A 26,508-nucleotide genomic window follows, 5' to 3' on the forward strand; every position below is an offset into this window, starting at 1 on the left:
TTACAACATTGACAGGACAGCCAGTGAAGTCACAAGGACATTGATGGCAGCCCCCAGAGTGGAGGAGAGGGTAGGGAGTGGCTGAAGAGGTAAGGGTGTGTTTTCTATGTGATAACGAATCCATTCTGAGAAAAAGGAGACTCGGGCATAAACTGCAGGATACATAGGGTATGTACAACCACGCCCCCAGCTCACTACTCCAATTTGCATCCAGGTGCTGTTGAATTCACAGACAAGTGGGCCCCCAGAGTCACCCTGGAAAAAAGAGGAGTTTCTTGTGAACTGGGAGTTTGGGGCCTCCTGCATGAGGGTGGCCCAGTGCCAACACTGTGGGATGGGGCCAGGATCCTCCCACTCATGCAGCCCCACCTTGTCAGTGAAGAGGCCCTGCTGCAGGCAAGCAGTGTTCACTGCATTGTCCTGCAAGTAGAGGGTGGGTGCTATGGAGTGACAGTCAGCAGGCATGGCCCCTGGGCAGACGTGGAGCCCTGGGCTGCTCTGGCCAGCACTGGGGTCCACAGGGCCTGACTGAGGCCTGTGTTCCATTTGCACATAAGCTACCCTGTGGCTTCCCACTCAACCCATGGCTGCATGGAGATGTACTTCTGATCCCCACAGGAGCCAGGTGGTCTGGGACCACCTACCCAACTGGCAGAAGTGCCCCGGGCTTAAAGCAGATGGAAGATCTGAAATCCCTGGGCTTAGCCTCCCGCCCCCACAGTGGGTTGTACCTCACAAGCAGTCTTAATGTTCCTGAGGTCCCCGGCACACAGCATGTCCGGCAGAATGTAGGACGTGTGTCCATAGAGCATCTGGCATAGGGGCAATGGGACCAGAGGCAGCTGCACCTCCTGCAGCTTGTCTGAAGTGTCTCCTGTCAGAAAGGAGTGCAGGCCCAGTGAATGGTCTTCTCACACCTGTTCCACAGGGCACACCAAGCCCCAAGGCCTAGTGGGCTCACACTGGAGTTCCTTCTCTTACTCCCACCCTCCACATGGCTCCTTTCTCTGCAATGGGGACTCAGGCTTTGGTCAATAAAGTTTAAACATATGTCACATGACACTTCCTAAGAGAGATGTAAGAGCCAGGACTTGGTTCAGCCCATTACATTCCCATTGCCGTGGCTCAAGTGCAAACAGCTCCATCAGCTGAGCCCCTGGGTGAGAGTGAGCACATGACACAGTGTGTGCAAGAAAGTAGCCTCCAATTTTTGTGGGTTGTCACTCCATGTGTCCTTGTCTATGCCAATGGATATAGTAATTGCTCCCAGAAAACTTGCACTTTCCTGACCAATGTGCAAGTGGGCCTGCTCTACCTGGAGAGGAGCTGTTCTCACAGGTTAAAGACTCAAACGATTGGGTATCAAGTGGGGGCATGTATTTGGGGATGGCATAGCCTGCGGTAGGTGTGGAATCAGTTTTAGAGCTAACGAATGTGTACCTCGAAGGAAGAAAATGGGAAGCAGAATATCAGCAGTGTTTGCGGTTGCTGCTGTGTTGGCAAGTTAATATCAGGAGAGGAGCCATGGAAGAATTAGATGATTGCAAATAGGAATGCAGAGCAATAGAAGGAGTCAAAAAACTCAGGGTGGGGGATGCTGGAGAAGCAACACAGTGAAATGCAGTTAGGAAATACTTTTAACTACTAAGCCAGCTAAAAATCTACCTGAGGCCTTTCATTGTGCCCACAGTGGGGTGACTGGGAGTGAACTTCCCTCTACCAGAAGCTAGCAGTAAACATGTCTACCCAGCAGGCAATTATTTCCCATTGGACCTGAGTCAGGGCAGGGCTGTGGCCCCTGAGCAAAGAGAACAGATGAGGCACGGTCTACAAGGGCCCCATCATCCTGTCTGGGGCACACTCCAGGCTGTGGCATGAGGAGGAGCACAGGCAGCTGGAATCCGCAAAGGCAGATGCCAGAAGGAGGGTGCTCCAGAGAGAAGGACCCTAGAGGGAACACAGGGGGCCTCAGTGCCCCAAGTCTGCCGTTGGACCCCGAGCCATGTGTGCAGAATGTACAATTCCACAGGAAGGGCAGAATGGCCAGGTTAGACTTCACAGTTCCCAGAGTCAAGAGTGGAGAGTCTTGTGGAGCAACCAAGACATTGAGTGAAAACAGTGTAGATGCAGGGTAAAATATCCCTTACACAGATGCCAAGGCCCACATGGAACCAGGTGGACAGAGGGCCAGAATGATGAGCTCTGCACAATTATTAGCACAGCACAAAGGAAGAGGTGTATCACAGAAGTGGAAGGGAGAAGTCAGCTAGCTGTAATTTCAATGAGTTCTTCAGTTGTGGGCTAGTGTGCCAGTTCAGAATGATGAGAAATCAGACAAGAGGAGGATTGCACTCACTGGTAGGTCTTTCCCTTAGGTCTCCACTAGCAGCTCATGAAATATACTCGGGGCACGGCAGGGGTCCACAGAGAGGGCACCTCAGTGCAGGTGTTCAGAAAATGACCACTACCACTGGGGACCTGTAAGAACACAGCTTACTTCCCTACTCACATGTGGAGCAGAAGCCTTCTACTGGTTGTGTGTGGGGGGCCACCACATACTCCTGCCCTCAGGACCTGGTACAGGTGGACTATTCTGGAGGAAGAGTAGAAACAAGCCCTACATCCCTGGAAAATCTGAGGTGCCAAGAGCCCACATCAGTAATACGAGAGGTCTGCTAACATGAGGGCAGGGTCTAGATTCTCTCAGAACCATCACAGACACAAAGCAGAGCTTAGCTGCCCCAAAGGTAGAGTAGTGGTGCACAGAGGTCCATTTCCAAATCTAAGACCTACAGCTCTGCCTGAGGCTGAGGCTGGGTCAGGGGATCAAGTTTCTCCTTCTCAATAGCAGCCTAGTAATGAATACCAAGAACAGCAATTTTCTTCTGGAGGGCAGGCAAAATGTGCTGTGGATGTACAGAGATGTGAAGTGAAGGGTGAAGCAGGAACAGAGAAACACCCCAGGTCTCACACAGAGCACAACATTGCAGCAGCCCACCATGGAGGGACCTGAGGCCTCTGGTGCTCTGAAGTCAGTAAGAGCAACAACAGAAGCCACAACCCAGCTCAAGTTCTCACTAGCCTGAATCAGCCCTGTCCCACCCTACTAATGCTTTGGCAGAAGAAGAGGAATCCCTATTTTGGGGTACAGAGACTTTAGTCTTAAATATTCTTCTATAATGTCTAACATTCAACCAAAAATTAAAAGATACACATATATACACACACACATGCACAGACACAAAGGTATGGGGAAGGCAGGAATAAAACACTGGACCCACTGTCAAGAGATAAAACATTGAATACAGTCAGGCCCAGAGATGACCAAAATGTTGAAAGTATATTTAAGGAACATTAAAATAACTATGATTAATATGTTGAAGAAATTATTAAGAAGTAAACAACAAGCATGAAAAGAATGAAGAATTTAAGCAGAGATATGGAAACTACAAAAAAAAAAAGGACCAATTGGAAATGCCAGAAATACACATTATCAGAGATTAAAAAATTACTTCATTGGGTGTATCAGCAGACTGGACACAAATGAGGAAAAAATCAATTAATGTGAAGATAGGTTAATAGCTATTACCCATGCTGAAACACAAAAGGAAAAGAGTGGGGAATAAAGCAAAACAGAGCACTTATGAGCTGTGGGACAATAGCAGCGTAACATATGTGGAATTATTCCCAGAAGAAGAGAGTACAGGGGATAAGAAATATGTGGAAATATAATGGCCAAGAAATTTCCAAAATTAAAGACTATAATAACCAGAGATTCAAGAAGTTCAGAGAGCCCCAGGCCAGAATAAAACAAGCAAACACATACACTTAGAAACATCATAGTCAATGGAATTCCCTGGTGGTCCAGTGGTTGGGACTCTGCCCTTCCACTGCAGGGGGCATGGATTCAATCCTTGGTTAGGGAAACAGGATCCTGCAGGCCGCATGGCAGAAAGAAAGAAAAGAAAGGAAGGAAGGAAGGAAGGAAGGAAGGAAGGAAGGAAGGAAAAGAAAGAAAGAAAGAAAGAAAGAAAGAAAGAAAGAAAGAAAGAAAGAAAGAAAGAAAGAAGAAAGAAAGAAAGAAGGAAAGAAAGAAAGAAAGAAAGAAAGAAAGAAAGAAAGAGAAAGAAAGAATCATAGTCAAATGGCTGAGAAAAAAAGTCAAGGAAAAGCCTGAAGACAGGGAGGGTGGGGAAATATTTCATACAGAATATCACGAATAAGAGTTACAAGTTTATCATCAAAAACTATGCAAACCAGAATAAAATGAAGCAGCCTCTTGCAAAGCAAATTAAAACCAGAAAACCATCTACCCAGAATTCTGTATCTAGAATTATCTTTCAAAACTGAAGGTAAAATAAAGACTTCTTCAGACAAAGAGATCTGTAACTCTTATTCATTGCTGACAGTGTAAAATTGTACATACATTTTGGGAAATCCTTTGTAGTTTCTCAGAACTGCATAAATAAGTAAACACATTGTCATGTATGCGCCCAAGAGCAATGAAAGCACATATGTAGAGAGAGTTGTAAGAGAATGTTCATAAGAGTTTTATTCACAATAGCCCCAAACTGAAGCAACCCAAATGTCAGTCAACAGAAGAATAGACAAATGAATTTTGGTATTTATGTGATTAAATATTCCTCAACAATAATCAAAAAGGAACTAATGATACATGCAAAACATGAATAAATCTTACAGAGTATATTGAGCAAAAGAGTACTGTAACTCCATTTATATAAAGTCCAAAAATATAAAACTCATTAATGGGGACAGAAATGAGAACAATACTTACCTTAGAAGAAAGAGTTTGGCTGCAAAGCAGTAAGAGAACTTTTTGAGATGATGAAAATGTTAAATGTATTGATTTGAGAGTTTCACGAATGTTTATAAGAAAAAGAAACAATCCTAAAAGCTAAAAAAAAGACCAGAGAAGCTCACTGAAGAACATTCAAAGAAGAGGTGAGTGAGTGGGAAACAGTGTGGTCTTGTGAGCTGAGTGTCAGAGAGTTCTTTTTGTTGGTAATTTTCAGAGGTTTGCTGGTGTGGAATAGGAGAAGAGGGAAATAAAGAAGAAATATGTATTGTATTGAAGTCAGAACGCATGTAATGTTATCTAAGCGACCTAAATAAAGATGGGGCTACTTTCTAGTTATTTTTGGTTTGTTGGCCTTGACTGAGAAACTGCAAAACTGCATTAGGTGGCCCTAGGGTTACTTGGACCACTTTTTTTTTTATTGCAGTACACGGGCCTCTCACTGTTGTGGCCTCTCCCATTGTGGAGCACAGGCTCCGGATGCGCAGTCCCAGCGGCCATGGCTCATGGGCCCAGCCTCTCCACAGCATGTGGGATCTTCCCGGACCGGGGCATGAACCTGTGACCCCTGCATCAGCAGGCAGACTCTCAACCACTGCGCCACCAGAGAAGCCCTTGGACCACTTTTGATTTGTGCATCCTAGAGCATGTTCTTGCATTCTAGATGGTTCTCTCACTGAGTTCTGCTGAGGGAAGGCCATAATGCTGTGGTTGTATCTTGAATGAAGGGTAAGTCAGGCCCAGGGTCTCATACAGGATGAGAAGATATATAAAGGCAGCTTCCAGCTAGAAGAGAATGGAACCTGCCATTCTTTTATTTAGGTCCAACCTTCCCAATCTGTGGCATTAGTTCCTGAGGGGTAGTGGATTCTATGCCCCGGAATCCATGTATATACCATGATTGTCTGTGAGAGATTTGTGGAGAGGATCCTGGGAGATGGCCAAGCAGGAAACACGGAATCTGTCTCCCACCAGGACAACTGCACTGGCAGAATTTGTCTGATGTATTTTGGAACTCTAGAATCTGTTAAAGGCTTGGAGGGTAAATTGCAGTCAACTTTAGTCAATTTCAGCTCTTAGCACAGTAACAGCTACAAACCCCCACCCCTGGGACAGGCGGCTGTACACATATTCCTGGAGAGCTTGCACACAGCATGTGAGAGCCAAGGTGAGCAAAGAAGACCCTGTCCTCTGTATATTGGGGATCTGTGCTTTGATTGCTGTTCTGATCACAGAGGTACACACAAAGAGGGAGGCAGCCATTGTTGTTGCATCTCTCCCAATTGTCACAAGCACCTCCTGCTCCAGATGAAGTGACTTCTAGGGAATTTATGGGGCCATGGCCCTTTTCTCCCTTCATTTTTCTGTTTTTGGGATCCAGACATTAAAGACTAGGACATTCAAAAGCAACTGAATATATGGGGAAAATTAGAAAGTAACCATGCATGCCCAGGTAAAGGTTCAGAAAAAACATAAGATCTCAACCTCAGACTGGTCCTCTGCACAGAGACAGCCTACAACAATCACTAACACACAAATTTTTTTAAACCCAGCAAACCCTGGGTAAGGGGGAGGATCTGATTTCCATAGCTACCACATTGTTAGATTAAAATGTCCAGTGTTTGACAAAAAAAACCACAAGACATACAGAGAAACAGGAAATGGCTCAATCAAAGGAAAAATATAATTAACAGAATCTGTCCCTAAGAAAGACATAAAGGCAGATATATTAGATAAACTTTAAAACATGGTCTTAAAAATGCTCAAAGAACTAAAAGATGTGGAGAAAGTCAAGAAAATAATGTGTGAGCAAAGTGGAACTATCAACCAAGATAGAAAATCTAAAAACAAAACAAAAAGGAGGGGCTTCCCTGGTGGCACAGTGGTTGAGAGTCCACCTGCCAATGCAGGGGACATGGGTTCGTGCCCTGGTCCGGGAGGATCCCACATGCCACGGAGCAGCTGGGCCCATGAGCCATGGCTGCTGAGCCTGCACGTCCGGAGCCTGTGCTCCACAACGGGAGAAGCCACAACAGTGAGAGGCCCGCGTGCCGCAAACAACAACAACAGCAAAACAAAACAAAAAGGAACTCCAAAGCTGAAAAGTACAATGACTGAAATGAAAACTTCACTAGATGGATTCAAAGGCAGCTCTGAGCAGGCAGAAGAAAGAAGCGGTGAGCTTGAAGATAGGACAATAGAAATTATTGAGGTTGAGGAACAGAAATAAAAAAGATGGAAGAAGGGCTTCCCTGGTGGCGCAGTGGTTGAGAGTCCGCCTGCCGATGCAGGGGACACTGGTTCGTGCCCCGGCCCTGGAAGATCCCACATGCCGTGGAGCGGCTGGGCCTGTGAGCCATGGCTGCTGGGCCTGCGTGTCTGGAGCCTGTGCTCCACGGCGGGAGAGGCCACAACAGTGAGAGGCCCGTGTACCGCAAAAAAAAAGATGGAAGAAAAGCAAACAGAGCCTAAGGGACCTGTGGGACACCATCAAGAAGGCAACATACACATTATGGGTGTCCCAGGAGAAGAGAGAGATAAAGGGGCAGAAAGAGTATTTTAAGAAATAATAGCTGAAAATTTTGCAAATTTAATGAAAGACATAAATATAAAAATCCAAGGGGCTCAACAAACTCCAGGAAAGATGAATTCAAAAGGATCCACACTGAAACACACTATAATCAAACTTTCAAAAGCCAAAGCCCAAGAGCGAATTCTGAAAGCAGTAAAAGAGAAGAGAATCATCACATACAAGGGATCCTCAATAAGATTATCAGTATATTTCTCATCAGAAACTTTGGAGACCAGAAGACAATGGACAGATATAGTTAAAGTGATAAAAGAGAAAAACTGTCAAACCAAGAATTTTAATCTGGCAAAAGTGTCTCTCCAAAGTGGGGAGGAACCAAGCTATTCTTAGAAATTCCTAGATAAACAAATGTAGAGTGGGTTTGTGACCACTAGACTTGCCATGCAAGAAATGCTCAGGGGAGTACTGCAGGTTAAAAAAAAAAAAAGGACACTAGACAGTAACTTAAAGGCATATGAAAAAATGAAGATTTCGATAAAAATAAATACATTGTTAGTGATAAGAGCCAATATTATTTGTTCTTGTTTTTGTTTGTTTCTTGCGGTATGTGGGCCTCTCACTGTTGTGGCCTCTCCCGTTGTGGAGCACAGGCTCCGGACGCGCAGGCTCAGCGGCCGTGGCTCACGGGCCCAGCTGCTCCACGGCATGTGGGATCTTCCCGGACCAGGGCATGAACCCGTGTCCCCTGCATCGGCAGGCAGACTCTCAACCACTGCACCACCAGGGAAGCCCCAAGAGCCAATATTATTGTAGCAATGTTTTGTAACTGCACTTTTTGTTTTCTACATGATTTAAAAGACCAATGCATTTAAAAGAATTGTTAGTTTATGTTTGGGAGCACAAAATGTATAAGATGTAATTTTGTGACATCAACAACCAGACTGGCTGTGGATGGAACTCTAAAGGAGCAGAGTTTTTGTATGTTATTGAAGTTAAGCTGTTGTAAATTCCAATTAGAATGTTAAAGGTAATCCCCAAGATAATCACAAAGAAAATAGCTATAAAATATACACAAAAGGAAAGAAATTTAAACATTTTACTACAAAAAATCAACTAAATAGAAAAAAATAGTCATGCAGGAAATTAGAGACAAAAAAGCTATGGGGCATATAGAAAACTAGTATCACAAAGACAGAAGTAAGTCCCTCCTTATCAATAATTACTTTAAATCTAAATAGACTTAAACTCTCCAATCAAAAGGCAGAGATTTTCAGAATGGATTAAAAACACGTGACCTAACTATATGATGACTACAAGAGTCACTTGAGATCCAAAGGCACAAACAAGTTGAAAGTGAAAAAATGGAAAAAGATATTTCATGCAAATAGTAACCAAAAAAGAGCAGGAGTGGTTATTCTAATATCAGCAAAAAAAAAATAGATTTTTAAATCAAAAAAGTTTATAAGAGACAAAGAAGGACATTACATATTAATAAAAGACTCTAAACAGCAAGAAGATATAACAATTATAAATATTTACATCAAAATATATGAAACAAAAACTGGCAGAATTCAAGGGAGAAATAGAAAGTTCTACAATAATATTTGCAGACTTCTATACCTCTCTCACAATAATGGATAGGACAATCAGACATAAGATAAACAAGGAAACAGAGGACTTAACACAATAAACCAACTAGATAAAATAGACATATACAAAACATTCCACCCAACAACAGCATAAACATTTTCCTCAAGTACACGTGGGACATTTTCCAGGAGAGACCATATTTTAGGCCACAAATTAAATCTCAATAGATTTAAAAATATTGATAGGATGAAAATTTCATGACATTGGACTTGGCCGTGATTTCTTGGATACAACACCAAAGGCACATGTAACAGAAGAAAAAATAGACAAACTGGACTTCATGAAGATTTTAAAATTTTGTACACGAAAGACACTATCCACAGTTGCCTTTTTAAGGCAACGTATGGTCTAGGAATAAATATTTGCAAATCATATATCTTATAAGGTATTAGCATCTAAAATATATAGAAAACTCAACAACAAAAAAACCCAAACAACCCGATTCCAAAATGGGCAAAGAATTCAAATAGACATTTCTCCGAAGAAGACATATGAATGGCCAATCAACACATGAAAAGATGCTCAACATGCACATCAAAACTGCAATGAGATACCACTCCACACCCATAAGGATGGCTACCATCAAAACACAGAAAACAACAAGGGTTGGCAAGGATGTGGAGAAATTGGAACACTTGTGCACTCTTGGTGGGAATATAAAACGGTACAGCTACTATGAGAAACAGAATGGAGGTTGCTCAAAAAATTAAAAATATAATTACCATTTGACCCAGTACTTCTATTTCTGGGTATATACCTAAAGAATTGAAAGCAGGGGCTAAAATAGCTATTTGTACATCCATTTTCATACCACCATTATTCACAATAGCTAAAACATGGAAGCAACCCAAGTGTCCACTGACTAATGAATGGATTACCAAAATGTGGTGTATGCACACTATGGAATATTATTCAGCCTTCAAAAGGAATGAATTTTGCAGGCCTAAATAGACATTTCTCCAAAGAACACATACAGATGGCCAACAGGCACATGAAAAGATGCTCAACATTGCTAATCATTAGAGAAATGCAAATCAAAACTACTGGTGTATCACCTCACACCAGTCAGAATGGCCATTATTAAAAAGACTACAAATAATAAATGCTAAAAAGGTGTGGAGAAAAAGGAACACTCCTATACTGTTGGTGGCTTCAGCCACTATGGAGAACAGTATGGAGGTTCCTTAAAAAACTAAAAATACAGTTACCATATGATCCTGCAATCCCACTCCTGGGCATATCACCCAGAGTAATTCAAAAAGATACACGCACCCCAATGTTCATAGCAGCACTATTTACAATAGCCAAGACATGGAAGCAACCTAAATGTCCATTGACACATGAATAGATAAAGAAGATGTGGTATATATACACAGTAGAATATTAGTCATCCATAAAAAGAATGAAATAATGCCATTTGCAGCAACATGGATGGATCTAGAGATTATCATATTAAGTGAAGTAAGTCAGACAAAGACAAATATCATATGATATCACTTATATGTGGAATCTATAAAAATGATACAAATGAACTTATTTATAAAACAGAAATAGACTCACAGACATGGAAAACAAACTTATGATTACCAAAGGGGATAGTGGGGGTGGGGGGAGACAAACTGAGATATATATACTACTATATATAAAATAGATAAACAAGGACCTACTGTATAGCACAGGGAACTATATTCAATATCTTATAATAACCTGTAATGGAAAAATATCTGAAAAAGAATATATATATATATATAGAGAGAGAGTTTAATGGGTATACAGTTTCAGATTTACAAGATGAAAAGAATCCTGGGGATGGATGGTGGTGATGGATACACACCAATGTGAATGTATTTAACACCACTGAACTGAACACTTAAAAACAGTTAAGGTGGTAAATTTTATATTTTGTGTATTTTAACACAGTAAAAAAAAAAAAGATTTGTGCTAAGAAGTTCCCTCAAATGAGAAGACCCAAGAGGGTCAGGATCATAAAGCAGATACAAGTTACACTGTACTAATTTCCCTATTTGAGAGATGTTTACATAGGTATGCATTATATTATTACAAACAAACATAAAGAGGATCACGTATGAACCAATGAATAATGTTTTTTGAACCATGAATTAGGATGACTCCCATCCTCTGCCCCTGATGGCCAAAGAAAGCAAGATAGACAGATACCAGACATATGAAATGACACTGGATGTCTGATAAGGGAGAGAGGACTGGGATGAACTTGGGAAAGGTCTCCTAGAATGAGAATATCGTGGAGAATTCATATGATCTGGGCCTACAGAGATCGTGGGTGTGCATCCCCCCGTTCCCCTGCAGAGGTTGGGGTGCAGAGATTTGTAAGATAAACCTGGGGGACGAGAAATATTGCTAGGAGATGAGTGGTCCTGGTTTCAGAGTAAACTGAATTTGAGCGTTGGGTCAATCATTTCCTGAATGAGGTTAAAAATGAGACTATTGAAAAGTATGTTGGAAGATTACTGAAGGTTTAAAGCAACAATAATGTCAATATAGTGTGCAGAAGAAAAATATAGAACAATAGCATAAGGAATTGAAGGGGGAAATGGAGTTATACTATGTTAAGTGTTTATCTGTTAAGCAGTAAACTATAAACTGAGGGGAGATGAATTTCATTAATTAATCCAATTCTCCATACTTTCCTACATATATGCCCTTTGCCATATGTCTTTGCAGTCACTCCCATTGAGAGGTGTAATGTATTTTCTCAGTCCTTAGGTCTGAATTTTGCCACATGACATGCTTTGTCAATGGGATTTGAGCAGAAGTGTTGCAAGCAAAGGCTTCAAAAAGTGTTTTGTTTCTCCCATAATTCAAAAAGAGTCATGTACCACAACATTCATTGCAGCACTATTTACAATAGTCAGGACATGGAAGCAACCTAAGTGTCCATCGACAGATGAATGGATAAAGAAGATGTGGCACATATATACAATGGAATATTACTCAGCCATAAAAAGAAATGAAATTGAGTTATTTGTAGTGAGGTGGATGGACCTAGAGTCTGTCATACAGAGTGAAGTAAGTCAGAAAGAGAAAAACAAATACTGTATGCTAACACATATATATGGAATCTAAAAAAAAAAAAAAGATTCTGAAGAACCTAGGGGCAGGACAGGAATAAAGATGCAGATGTAGAGAATGGACTTGAGGACACTGGGAAGGGGAAGGGGAAGCTGGGACGAAGTGAGAGAGTAGCATTGACATATATACACTACCAAATGTAAAATAGATAGCTAGTGGGAAGCAGCCACATAGCACAGGGAGATCATCTCGGTGCTTTGTGACCACCTAGACAGGTGAGGTAAGGAGGATGGGAGGGAGATGCAAGAGGGAGGGGATATGGGGATATATGTGTACATATAGCTGATTCACTTTGCTATACAGCAGAAACTAACACGACATTCTACAGCAATTATACTCCAAAAAGATGTTTTAAAAAAGGTGTTGTGTTTCTCCACCACTGCCTGTGTACATTTTCTGGGCAGCCTGCTGGACAGTGAAAGATGCATGAATCAGAGTCTAGCACTCCAGCTCAGTCTGTCACAGGCCAGCCCATAGAGAGACAACCATTAGATACACAGGCAAGCTCAGCCATAACCAGCAGGACCACACAGCTCAAGACCTGTTCATGTAAAAGTGTTGCCAGTCTGGGCTAAAAGGTAGTGTGATGTTCGAAATGTCGAAAAGGCTCTGGGCCCCAGGAGAGGCTGGGAAATTTGCTCAATGTGGTATTTTTCAAGGCCCTTTTAAGAAGTAGCTAAGGAGCAGGATATCTCAGAGAACAGTGCCAAGAGCCATGGAAAACAATGAGTCATTCAAAATCTTAGCAGGTTTATTGTAGAAATTGGGGAACTAATTCTAAAATTCATATGGAAACGCAAAGGACCCAGAATGCTCATGATAATCTTGAAGAAGAGAAACAACTGTGGAGGATGTGTTAAGACCAGACTCATCATAAAGTTATGGTAAACACAGCACTGTTGTACTGGAGAGATCCATGTGGCAGAATAGTAAGCCTGGAAGTAGACCCACACACATACGGTCACAAGATGTTTGACAAAGGTGCCAATACAGGTCAGTGGGAAAAGGCGATATTCTTTACAAATGGTTCTAGAGCAAGTGAATATCAATATAGAAAAAAGTGAACCTTGTTTTTTTTCCTCACATCACATGCAAAAAATTAATTTTAGATGGATCTTATAACTAAAGGTAAAAATTAAACTCATAATGCTTCTAGGATAAATGGAGAAATTATCTTCATGAGCTTACAATAAGCAAATCTTCATAAGCAGGATACAAAAGACCCTACATATGAAAGAAAAAAAGCAAGCCATAGTCTAGCAGAGAATATGTACATACCTATCAAAGTACGTGTATCTAGAATACATAAAAAATTCTACAAATCATAAAACCTCAAGAGGCTATCACGACACAATGATCGGCATAGCTAAAGTGAAAAAGACTGATACTATCAAGTGTTGGCAATGATGTGGAGCAACTAGCACTCTCATACATTGGTGATGGGAATATAAAAGGTCACAACCAGTTTATAAAGCTGTTTGGCAGTTTCTAATAGAGTTAAAATTACCCCACCCTATAGCCAACACATTCTATATTACCAAGTATATCCCCAAGATAAGCAAGTACGTTTGTTCACAAAAGGACTTATACAATAATATTTGTTGTAGATTTTTTCATATGACCTAAAAACTGGGGACAACTCAGATGTCTATCTAAAGGAACATGGATAAAAGAAATTTTGCCAAGTTGATACAATGGAAGATTAAATGACAGAAAAACAAGACGACTACTGATATGAACAACAATGTGGATGAATCTCACAAATAGCAGGATGAAGGAAAGAGAAAAAAGAATACATGCTGTGTGATTTCTTAAACATGAGGTTTAAGACAAAGCATATCTGGGCTTCCCTGGTGGCACAGTGGTTGAGAGTCCGCCTGCCAATGCAGGGGACACGGGTTCATGTCCCAGTCCGGGAGGATCCCCCATGCCGCACAGCGGCTGGGCCCGTGGGCCATGGCCGCTGAGCCTGCGCGTCTGGAGCCTGTGCTCCGCAACGGGAGAGGCCACAACAGTGAGAGGCCCACGTACCGGAAAAAAAAAAAAAAAAAGACAAAGCATATCTAAGATTCCACTGCCAAATCCAAGGTCATGAAGATTTACTCCTATGTTTTCTTCTAAGAGGTTTTTTTGTTGTTGTTTTTTTTCAGTACACGGATCTCTCACTGCTGTGGCCTCTCCCGTTGCAGAGCACAGGCTCCGGATGCGCAGGCTCAGCGGCCATGGCTCACGGGCCCAGCCACTCCATGGCATGCGGGATCTTCCCGGACCAGGGCACGAACCTGTGTCCCCTGCATTGGCAGGCGGACTCTCAACCACTGTGCCACCAGGGAAGCCCCTAAGAGTTTTATATTAACTCTTAATTTTAGGTTGTTGACCCATTTAAAATTTTGTGTATGGTGTGAGATGGGGGTCCAACTTCATTCTTCTGAATGTGGATATTCAGTTGTCCCACCATCATTTGTTGAACAAACTACTCTTTCCCCATTTAATGGAGTGGCACCCTTGTCAAAAGTCAATTGGTTATAGATGTATGCATTTATTTCTGGGCTTTCAATACTATTCCACTGATCTATATATCTATTCTTATGCCAGTACCACATTGTTTTGATTATTGTAGCTTTGTAGAAAATTTTGAAATCAGGAAGTGTGAGTCTTTCAACTTTGATCTTTTTCAAGACTGTTTTGGCTATGCAGGTTCCCTTCCAATTCCGTAGGATTTTGAGGATCAGTTTTTCCATTTCTGCAAAATGTTGGAATTTTGATAGAGACTGCACTGAGTATCTAGATCACTTTGGGGAGTGCTGACATCTTAACAGTATTAAGTTTTCCAATTCAGGAACGTGACTTGTCTTTACATTTATTTAGATCTTGTAAAATTTCTTTTAGCAATGTTTTGTAGCTTTCAGTATACCAGTCTTTCACTTCCTTGGATAAATTTATTTATAGGTAATTTTCCTTTTGGATGATATAGAATTGTTTTCTTAATTTCCTTTTTCAATTGTTCATTAATGTGTATAGAAACTGATTTTGTGTGTGTGTGTTGATCTTGTGCCCTGCAAATTTGTTGAATTTGTTTATTGTCTGTCATCTACGAAGAGAGATAGTTTTACTTCTTCATTTCCTATTTGGATGCCTTTCATTTCTTTTTATTGCCTAATGTATCTGTCTAGAGTCTGGTACAACATAGAACACTAGTGGTGAAAATTAGCATCCTGTCTTGTTCCTGATATTAGGGGTAAGTTCTCAGTCTTTCTTCACTGAATATAATGTTAGCTGTGAGTTTTTCATAAATGCCTTCAATCATCTTGAAGAAGTATCTTCCTATCCCTAGTTTTATGACTGTTTCTTTAAATTATGAAAGGATGTTGGATCCTGTCAAATACTTTTTATCCATCATTTGAGATTATCATATGGTTTTTTTCCACTTTTTAATGTGGTATATTACATTGATCAATTATTGTGTGTTGAACCTCCTTTGTATTCCAGGAATAAATCCTACTTTGTTGTAGTGTATAATCTTTCTAATATACTGTTGGATTCAGTTTTCTGGTATTGGTTGATGATTTTTGCATATATATTCATGAGGGATAGTGGTCTGTGATTTTCTTTTCTTGTGGCATCTTTGTCTGGCTTTGGTGTCTGCGTAATGTTAGCCCCATAGAATGAGCTCCTCTCCTATTTTTTGGAGAATCTGAAAATAATTGGTGTTAATTTTTCTTAAAATGTTTGGTAGTATTCACCAGTGAAGTCATCTGGTCCTGGACTTTTCTTTGTTGAGAGGTTTTTGAATACTGATTAAATCTTTTTACTTGTTATAAATCTATCCAGAAATTTTATTTTTTCTTGATTCAGTTTTGATAATTTGACTGTTATAGTAATTTTCCCATTTCATGTAAATTATTTAATTTTTTGACATAGAATTCATTGTAGTATTATCTTATAATCCTTTTTATTTCTGTAAGGTCAGTCGTGATGTTCCCTGTTTCATTTCTGATTTTAGCTATTTGTACTTTATCTTTTTTTTTTGTGGTCAGTCTAGCTAAAGTTTTGTTAATTTTGTCAATCTATTCAAATAACTAACTTTTATTTCATTCACTCTAATTTTTTCTATTCTCTATTTCATTTTTTTCTGCTCTAATCTTCATTATTTCCTTCCTCTTGCTAGCTTTGGGTTTAGCTTGTTCTTTTTACAGTTCCTTAAGTCATAAAATGAAGCTATTTATTTGAGGTCTGACTTCTTGTATAGCTATAAATTTCCCTCTGAGCACTGATTTCACTGCATCCTATAAGTTTTGGTAATGTGTTTTTGTTTTTATTCATCTCAAAATATTTTCTAATTTAATACGTGATTTCTCCTTTAATCCTTGTTTAAGAGTTGTAACATATTCTTTGGAAATAAGGAAAGTAAACCTAATTGAAAGAAGTATAATGCTAGGAATAAAGAAATTAGATTAACATGTGCATAAAGCCAGATAAGCATGTGCTGTATAAAACAGCAATAAAAGAGAATAATCTTGATTGTATAAAAAAGATGGAATGAAAATACTGGAAAACAGTAACATACAAAATGGAAGTAACATATGAAATAATAAAACATATATGTTCATATATATAAATATATGAAACAGGGTATTTTTTCCTTTGGATAACATGTATAACTGAACATACATGAGTATATATGTTCATAACTCATGTATGTTCAGGTGTGCATGTTAAAAAGTTAAGAAGAGCTACAAGAAGATTAAAAATTGGAAATTTTTTTTTTTTTTTTTTTGTGGTACGTGGGCCTCTCACTATTGTGGCCTCTCCTGTTGTGGAGCACAGGCTCTGGACGTGCAGGCTCAGCGGCCATGGCTCACGGGCCCAGTCACTCCGCAGCATGTGGGATCTTCCCAGACCGGGGCACGAACCCATGTCCCCTGCATCGGCAGGCGGACTCTCAACCACTGCGCCACCAGGGAAGCCCAAAAATTGGAAATTTAACTTGCCGAACAGTAGACAGTAAAAAAGTAATATAGAAAATCAGGGACTTCACTGGTGGCGCAGTGGTTAAGAATCCACCTGCCAATGAAGGGGACACGGGTTTGAGCCCTGGTCCGGGAAGATCCCACATGCCACGGGGCAACTAAGCCCATGTGCCACAACTACTGAACCTCCATTTTAGAGCCTGCAAGCCACAACTACTGAGCCTGTGTGCCACAACTACTGAAGCCCACATGCCTAGAGCCCATGCTCCACAACAAAAGAAGCCACTGTAATGAGAAGCCCGTGCACCACAACGAAGAGTAGCCCCCACTCTCAGCAGCTAGAGAAAGCCTACATGCAGAAACAGACCCAACACACCCCAAAATAAAATTAATTAATTAATTAAAAAAAAGGAAATCAGTCTATTGGAAAGGGAGAATGACAGGGAAAATATTTAAAAGAAAGCAGCAAACAGACAGTACAAAATAATAATTTAGAAATAAGTCTACACATGAGATTTCTGGCTAGGATGGAGTAAAGAGGTCAGCAAACCCTTTCTCCAATAAACAAGTATAAAACTGAACAAAATTATTTTTAAAAATTTCAGGGCTCCATAGGTCAAACAAAAGCAAAGGAAACTTGAGAGGTGCTTATTCATGAACAACTGGTAGAACTTTGGGTAACAATGGCAAAAGTCTGACCTAGTTGTCTGGGGCTTCACCACTCTTGACACTCCTCTATCTCTGCTCTGTCACTGTGGTAGTTTTACCTTGGTAGGGCTGGCTGGGAAAGCAGTTTTTCTGCCAGAGGGAGAGAACTTGATTTGGAGGGGACAGCTGAAAAAAACAACACTTTGTACTGTCATTTAAAGTATTTAGGTTTGTAGGAAATGAGCAAGGAAGACCTAAAGCAGTATTGGTCGGAGACTGTCATTCTGGGTGGGGTGAACAGTGTCTCTGATGGAAATTTATGGGGACTCTGGAAATAAGAGAGCAATAGAAAGGCTAGATAAATCCCCACTGATCCCTGGGATGACTGTGTAACTATATGTATAAACATGGAGGCACAAGTGGGCTCAGTGAAAAGTAAAAGCTGAGGCAGACTCAAGAGTCACACAGACTCTAAATGTGTTCACCAGCCTCCACACAAAACTCACTGTCAAAGGTGGAAGACTTAGAAGTTTGAGATGCCCAAATCATTGGCTAACCAATGAGATATTAAGACACAGTGGTGACACTTAGGAAGACAGAATAAAAATAATAAATAGAAGAATTAAGAATAAAAAGATGAGCACAGACCTCAGCAACTACAAACTACAAGAGAGATTCTGCAAACTAAGTCCAGGCAAATTACTCAAAACAAAGCAAAAGAAATCAAAACCTTCAGGGAAAATCAGAATCCAAAGTTCTTACAATGTTTTATGTATGTCCAATTTTCAACAATAAAAATTCTATGCAAAAAATAGGAAAGTATGACCCATATTCAGGAAAAAACAAGTCAATATAAAGAAGCTCTGTGTGGCCTCAGGTGTTGATTTTAGTTGATAAATATTTCAAAACAGTTGTTATAAGTATGTTTAAAGAATTTTTTTAACTACATTAAAAAAGTTAAATGAAAATATCATGATAATGAGTCAACACATAGGGAATCTTAGCAGAAATACAAAAACTATAAAAAAAGAATAAAATGAAAATTCTAAAGTTGAAAAGTTCAGTAACCAATATTAATAATTCAGTAGGTTGGATCAACAGAAGATATGAGATAGCAGAAAAAATAATCAGTGAAATTGAAGCTAGATGAGTAGAAGTTATCTAATTTAAAACACAGAGCATAGACTTCCCTGGTGGTGCAGTGGTTAAGAATTTGCCTGCAAATGCAGGGGAAATGGGTTTAAGCCCTGGTCTGTGAAGATCCCACATGCTGTGGAGCAACTAAGCCCATGTGTCACAACTACTGAGCCTGCACTCTAGAGCCCACGAGCCACGACTACGGAAGCCCATGTGCCCAGAGCCTGTGCTCCACAACAAAGACAAGCCACTGCAATGAGAAGCCCACACACTGCAATGAAGAGTAGCCCCTGCTCACCGCAACTAGAGAAAGCCCAAGAGCAGCAATGAAGACCCAATGCAGCCAAAAATAAATTAATTCATTTAAAAAAAAGAATAGAGCAAAAAAAGTGAAGAAAAGTGAACAGACCCTAGAGACCTGTGGATGCCATGAAGCACATCAACACACATGTAACAAGACTGCCAGAAAGAGGGGAAAGGAGAGAGGTGAGAAGAGGAGAGGAAAGAGAGAGAAAGGGAGCGGGGGAGGGAGAGAGAGAAGTGCAAAAAAAATTGAAGAAAATGTGGCCCAAAACATCCTGAATTTGATGAAAAAGAATCTTCATATCTGAGAATCTCACTGAACCTCAGGAAAGATAAACACAGAGATACACATCTAGACACAATATGATTAAACTCCTGAAAACCAAAGACAAAAGACAATCCTGAGATCAATAAGAGAAAAGCAACCAATTACATGGTGATAAACAGTATGGTTAATAGCTGACTTCTCACCAGAAACAATGAAAGCCAGAGGCAGTAGAACAACAGGCTCAAAAGTGTTGAAAGAAAAAACCCTTCAAGAAAGAATTCTGTATCCAACAGAACTATCCTTCAGACATGAAGGTGAAATCAAAATATTCCAAGATAAATGATGTATAAATATATGTATCTATTATAGATTTTCTTTGTGGTTAACATGTGGTCAGCATTATATAATGCTTCTATATATACACATGATTATTTTACATTGCTGATCTTTTATTTTCAAATGCATTTTAACAACACTGCATTTTTACTCCCCTTTCTTCAAGATTACTGTTTTTGACATCATATTTTACTTCTTTTTGTTTTGTGTATTACTTAACTACTTATTGTGGATATAAATGGTTTTGTTACTTTCATCTTTTAACCTTCTTACTAGCTTTGTATGTGGTTGATTTACTATCTTTACTGTATATTTGCCTTTACTGATGAGCTTCTTCCTTTCATAATTTTCATGTTCTAGTTGTGGCTCTTTTTCACTTAGAGAAGTCCCTTTAACTTTTCTCGTAAAGCTGGTTTGGTGGTGCTGAACTCTTTTAAGTTTTCTTGTCTGTAAAACTTTGGATCTCTCCATCAAATCTGAATGAAAGCCTTGCCAGGTAGATTATTCTTAGTTGTATGTTTTTCCCTTTCACTCTTTAAATACACCATGCCATTCCCTTCTAGCCTACAGAGTTACTGCTGAAAAGTCAGCTGATAGCCTTATGGGAGTTCCCTGTATGTAACTTGTTGTTTTTCCCTTGCTGCTTTTAATATTCTCTCTTTATCTTTATTTTTTGCCATTTTAATTACAAGGTGTCTTGGTGTGGTTGATCCTGTTTGGGACTCTGTGCTTCCTGGACCTGATGTCTGTTTCCTTTCCCCAGTTAGGAAAGTTTTCAGCTATTATGTCTTCACATATGTTCTCTGCCTCTTTCTCTCTCTCTTCTCATTCTGGGACTCCTATCATGCAATTGTTAGTATGCTTGATGTTGTCCCAGAGGTCTCTTAAACCATCCTCATTTCTCTCTATTTTTTCTTTTTTCTGTTCTGTTCAGCTTCATTGATTTCCACTACTCTGTCTTCCAGCTTGCAGATCCGTTCCTCTGCATCATCTAATCTATTGTTGATTCCTTCTAGTGTATTTTTCATTTCAGTCATTGTATTCTTCATCTCTATTTGGTTCTTCTTTATATTTTCAAATTCTTTGTTAAAACATCTAACTGCTCGCTCTGTTCATCCATTCTTCTCCTGAGTTCTTTGGTCATCTTTATGATCACTACCTTGAAATCTATCAGGTAGATTGCCTATCTCCACTTCACTTAGTTCTTCTTCTGGGGTTTCATCTTGTTCCTTTATTTGGAACATGTTCCCCTGTCACCTCATTTTGACTAATTTGCTGTGTTAATATCTATGTATCTGGTATGTTGACTGCATTTTCCCACCTTGGATAAATAGCCTTTTGTAGGAGACATTCTATGCATCCCAGCAGTGTAATCCCCTCTGGTCACCAGAGCTATATGCTCTAGTGATGCCCCATATGTGGGCTGAGTGGGTCCTCCTACTGTGGCAAGCTGAGTTCTGAGGACTGTCTGGTAGGCATGGCTGACCCCCAGTCAGATTGGTTGCCAGGCCCTGCTTTGTGCGGAGGCTGCCAATTGATTGTTGGTGCCAGGTCATGAGGTGGCTGCCTGAGTAACACTGTGGGGTCCTGGTGCTAGTGCTGGCTCACTCGTGGAAAGAGTCAAGGTTCTGGTGTGGGTGATTGTGGGGTCAAGATTCTTGGACCTAGTGTTGGCCTACTGGTGAGTGGGGCTGGATCCCAGGGTGGTTGGCTGAGGAGTCCAAGATATCTCAGAGCTGGTGTTGGTCTGCTGGTGAGTTGGCTGCTTTCTACAAGATAGGGTGAAAGGCTGTGCTGTTTCTGGGGTGAAAGGCTGTGGTGTTTCTGGGGCTGGTATACGCCTGGTGGTGTGTGGGGCCAGTGGCCAGGAGATCTGGACCTGGTGTCTGCCCACTGGTGGGCAGATGCCAGGTCCTGAGGTTTCTCGTTGCAGATCCTAGGGGCCCCAAATCTTGTGTATTGCTCTGCTGGTGGGCAGTGCTCAGGCCCAGCTTGTCTCAGGGCTGGTGCCAGCTTGATGGAAGGTGAGCTGGATCCTGCCATAGTAGGCTGTGTGCCTGCAGTTGTCCTGGGCCTGTTGTCCACCCACCGGTGGGTGAGGCTGGTCCTGAGGCCAGAGCCAGCTCACTGATGAGTAGGGACAAGCCCCAGGGGTTTCTGGGGCTTGTGCCTCCCCACTGGTGGATGGAGCTGTGTCCTGGTGTCTCTGGCTGCAGGGCCTTGTGTGCCCTGGGTCTACTGCCTGCACAGTGACATGTGGGGTCAGGTCCTGAGCCATCTGGTAGACAGGGCCATGTCCAGTGGTGGCTGTTGTCTCAGGAAGTCTTAAGGTAACCTGTCTATTGGTGGATGGGCCTGTATCCAGCCCAGCTAGTTGCTAGAGTTGAGGAGTCCCAGTACTGGTGACTATAGGCTGGTGGGCAAGGACAGGGCTGAGTTCTGAGGCTAATAAGCTAGATGGAGGATTCCAAAATAATGCTTGTCAACACAAATGTCCATGTGGTAGAAAGAGCTCCCCAAAATAGCACCACCAGTGTCTGTGTCCCCAGGGTGAACTCCAGTTGCCTCCTGCCTCTCTAGGAGACCCTCCAAGATCAGTAGGTGGGTCTGACCTACGCCCCTTTCAAATCACTGCTTCTGCTCTGGGTCCTGGAGCATGTAAGATTTTGCATGTGCCTTTTAAGAGTCTTTATTTCTCACAGCTTTCTGGGTCTCCCAAAATTAAGCCCTGTTGGCCTCCAAAACCAAATATTCCTGGTGCATGACCCCAGGACTGGGGAGCCCAATGTGGGGCTCAGACCCTTTACTCCTTGGGGAGAAGCTCCATATTTGTAATCATTCTCCTGTTTATGGGTCAGCCACCCAAGGGTATAGGTCTTGACTATACTATGACTTTGCCCCTCCTATCCATCTCTTTGTGGTTCCTTCTTTATATCTTTAGTTGTAGAAAACCTTTTCTGGTGGATTCCAGTCTTTCTCATCAATAGTTTTTGTATCAGTAGTTGTAATTTTGGTGCTCCAGTGAGAAGAGGTGAGCTCAGGGTCTTCCTATTCCACCATCTTGGCTATATCTCCCTAACTCTGGTCTCTGTCTTTTGATTTGCGAGTTTAACCCATTTACATTTAAAGTAATTACTGACAAGGAGGAACTTGCTTCTGTCATTTTGCTACTTATTTTCTACATGACCTATAGCTTTTTTCCCCCCTCATTTTCTTGTATTCCTGTCTTCTTTGCATTTAGTTGATTTTTTGTAGTGAAATGTTTAAATTCCTTCTTAATTTCCTTTTGTGGTTACCATGGGGACTACATTTAACATTTAAAGTTTTAACATTCTAATCTGAATTTATATCCACTTAACTGCAATAATGTTTTTTTACTTAAGTAAACCAGATATGAAACTTTCTTAAACTGGTGTAAGATATCAATCTGTAATCTCCAAACCAAGCCACAGACTTAATAGTAAACCATTAGAAGCATTTCCATTAAAATAAAAAACAAGAAAAGTAGACCTAGCAACATTTCTACTAGAGGTTCTAACCATTGCAATAAGAAAAATAAATAAAAGATAAAATATAGGAAAGGAAGTGATGAAACAATATTTATTTTAAGAAAATATGATATTAAAAAATCTAGAACAATTAAATAATCAACTGATGAAATATTATAAATGAGTACTATATGGTGGCTGGAAACAAGATCAACGCACAGAAATCAACAGCTGTGTCTGATTAGCAAGTGCAATTAAAAATAATCTTTTAAATAACCATAAAAATTCTAAATTATGCAGATTTAAACCTAGAAAGAAAGTGCAAGGCTTTTATGGATAATTAGAATAAATAAAATGTTTTTTCATAGGTTAAAAAAAGATTATCTCTAAATTGAATTTAAAATCGTAAGAAAAACTATGTTTGGAAATTTGTGTTCTCAGTATACTAAATATTCATTCCACACTCAAAGTAGATGTAACTACTTCTCTGTAAACAACAAAGCCAGCCAGGAGTAAAACAAAAGTCTACATTGACAGAGAAACAGATAGCGATTGATGGATAGGGATTCCAGTCCTCAGATACTTGCAACCCCTTAATGGACAGAACATGTTCTCTCCTGTAAAGTCATAGAGCCATCATCCCTTCCACAAGCTCCAATAATGGGATCGACCCTGCACTTTGTTTTCTTACCTTGTTGGGAGATGGATCCCCATCCTGTAGCCCAGCAAGAAAGGTTCGAAAGAGTCACATCTGGGGGTGCAATACAGATGGGAAGCACAGAGTCGGAAAACACAATGCGAGTTTTCAGCTGCACCAGAGCGATGTCGCCTCCAACAGGATGGTACATTTCATATGTGGGGTGTATGATCACCTTATTCACCTCAAACCATTGGGTGTGATTGCCTGCAACCCTGAGGTCCACAAGGCCCACATACATATCAAATGCTTCAATGACCTTGTTCCTGTAGGGACAGAGGACAAAGGCATAGTGGTTTGAGCACTTTGAACCTGGGAAGAGGAGCTTCCATGAGATCACAGACTCAGGGAGTCCTGGAGCATGGCAGCCTGGGTATCCAAGCTCTCAGCCAGGATGTGGAAAGCAAGCCCTTCCAGCACATTAGGGACCTGACTGTCTGGCAGAATTGCTCCCAACAAAGTCCTGACCTGAGCCCATGGAGGATTCAGGGACCCACCAAGACCTGCTGGACAGCCCAGGATGGTGAGCTTGTCAGATGTACAATGAGCTGCCAATGAAGATAACTCTTTCATCACCTCTCATCCTGTGATTTGTCCTCTCTTCTCTCCTCTCATCTAAGATGTGGCTCCTCTCCTCACCTCTCATCCTATTATGTGGTTCCACACCTTTCTGGAAGAGCTGATGTCCCTAAAGGAGCCCTCAGCCTTGTGCAAGAAACTGTAGTGGATGGAGCTGTGTGCTGGGTCCCACTCTCTCCCCTGCCTCCAAGAAGTCCCAGTCCTATGTGACCCACGTGGTTGGTCGTGCAGCCCTAGACCTCCATGGGAATGGTATCCAGCACTGCCCACTCACCTGCCAAAGCAGTGGGCGGCTGACAGGATCCAGTATTCATCAATGATGGACCCACCACAGATGTGGAAGCCTGCATAGTGTACACTGACCTGCCACGGCCACTTTTTCTCAAGGGTATCCACGCCTCCCATGATCCTCCCCTGCCTATGACGCTGGCCACAAGCTGAGGAAAGAAGGACCGAGTATGCGAGTAGCAGTGGCACCCGGGCAGGGCTGGCCACAGGCAAAGCCGAGGAGGGTGAGTGGGAGGAGGGAAAAGGGGGAGGGCCGCGGAAGACTGGGTCTCCACCCTTGGGGGGAGGAAGGCCGGGATTCACCGCAGGGACCACCGCCAACCCGGGCTTGGAGGGGTCCTACCCACATCACGGCTAAAGGCGACCCCTTCACTGGCAGGGTGCCTGTGGGCCGTGGCTGCAGCCTGGGTGTGAGGCAGGAGAAACAGGAGCAGAAGGAGGCTCGGGGTCCTGGACTCTCCAGGCCCAGTGCGAGGGCCGGTCAGATCGGCGGCCATGAGGTGGGAGTGCCTCATGGATGCGAGGGCTAGAGCACGCAACCTGTGACGTCACAAACATGCGACAGTGCCCAGGCACACGATGGCATTAAAGCGTGACAGCATAAACACCGGCTCTGTCACTCCTCAGCTGGGAGCCAGATCTCAATGGTCCTCCCCTCCATCACCCCCCAACCCTGCTATGGCTGGCTCGCTGTGGTCTCATTCCCTAGAGGGTAGTCAGTAGACTCTGGGTGGTCTTGCTCCCCGGATGGTGGTGGTCATTGGTTTCTCTCCCCACTCTTGGCTGATGCAATGGAAAGAATTTCGTCCTGTGTCTCCCAACATCCAGCCAGTAAGCTGGGGTTTGGTCATGTCTCAGTTGCAGCATTCCAGAAATGTACAAACACTTTTCACGCCTCTTCTTGATCACATTTGCTAATGTGCCATTGAATAGAGCAAGTTATACAGGTGTTGGGAAAAAAGCGATGGAAAAATGCCTTATACTACTTAAGACTTCTCTCTGGAAACTTCAGAACTCTGCTGCTGTGACAATACATACGGAAATGAACAGGACTGTATTCCAATAAAACTGTATTTATAGACACTGAAACTTGAAGTTCATTTAATTTTCACGTCTCACAAAATATTCTCTTGTTTTACCCCCAAGCAATAAAAAGTGTACAAACCATTCTTAGTTCAGAATGTACAGATGTACATTAGTTCAGATGTACAGAAACAGGTAGTTTGCCAACCTCTACTCTGTTTCTTATATCTCGTTTTTTAAAATAGATTTTATTTTCTATAGCAGTTTTGGGATCACAGCAAAATTAAACAAGGCACAAATATTGTTAATGGGGCAGGCAATGCATGTGTTAGGGTAGGAGGTATTGGGAAATCTCTGTACCTTCTATTTCTTGATATTAATCCCTTGTCTTTTATATGTATTGCCAATAATTTCTCTTTCTTCATTGTTCCTTGTCCTTTAATATGTTTCAAGTGTGTTCATAACTGTTCAATGGAGAATTTTTATAATGGCTGCTTTAAAATCCTTGTCTAATAATTCAACAGCTATGTTAGCTTGATGTTGGTGTCTATTAATTGTCTTTTCTTATTGGAATTGAGAGTTTACTAGTTCTTAGTGTGACAAGTCATTTTGGACTGTGTCCTAGGCATTTTGAGTATTACTCTATGAGACTCTCTGGTTCCCA

At 41.5% G+C, this 26,508-nt stretch overlaps 1 protein-coding gene across 1 annotated transcript; it reads right to left on the reverse strand.

Moving 5' to 3' along the window:
• On the reverse strand, positions 1-25,336 carry PRSS38 (serine protease 38). The gene is made up of 5 exons (XM_060007133.1): positions 25,165-25,336; positions 24,808-24,970; positions 23,949-24,220; positions 732-874; positions 1-255 (listed from the first exon to the last, which is right to left on the reverse strand). Exons 1-5 carry the CDS (start codon positions 25,334-25,336, stop codon positions 1-3), a joined length of 1,005 nt encoding a protein of 334 aa, XP_059863116.1.
• Positions 25,337-26,508: the final 1,172 nt, after the last annotated feature.

This window comes from Delphinus delphis, chromosome 3 (assembly GCF_949987515.2).
Source record: "Delphinus delphis chromosome 3, mDelDel1.2, whole genome shotgun sequence".
NCBI lineage: Eukaryota > Metazoa > Chordata > Mammalia > Artiodactyla > Delphinidae > Delphinus > Delphinus delphis.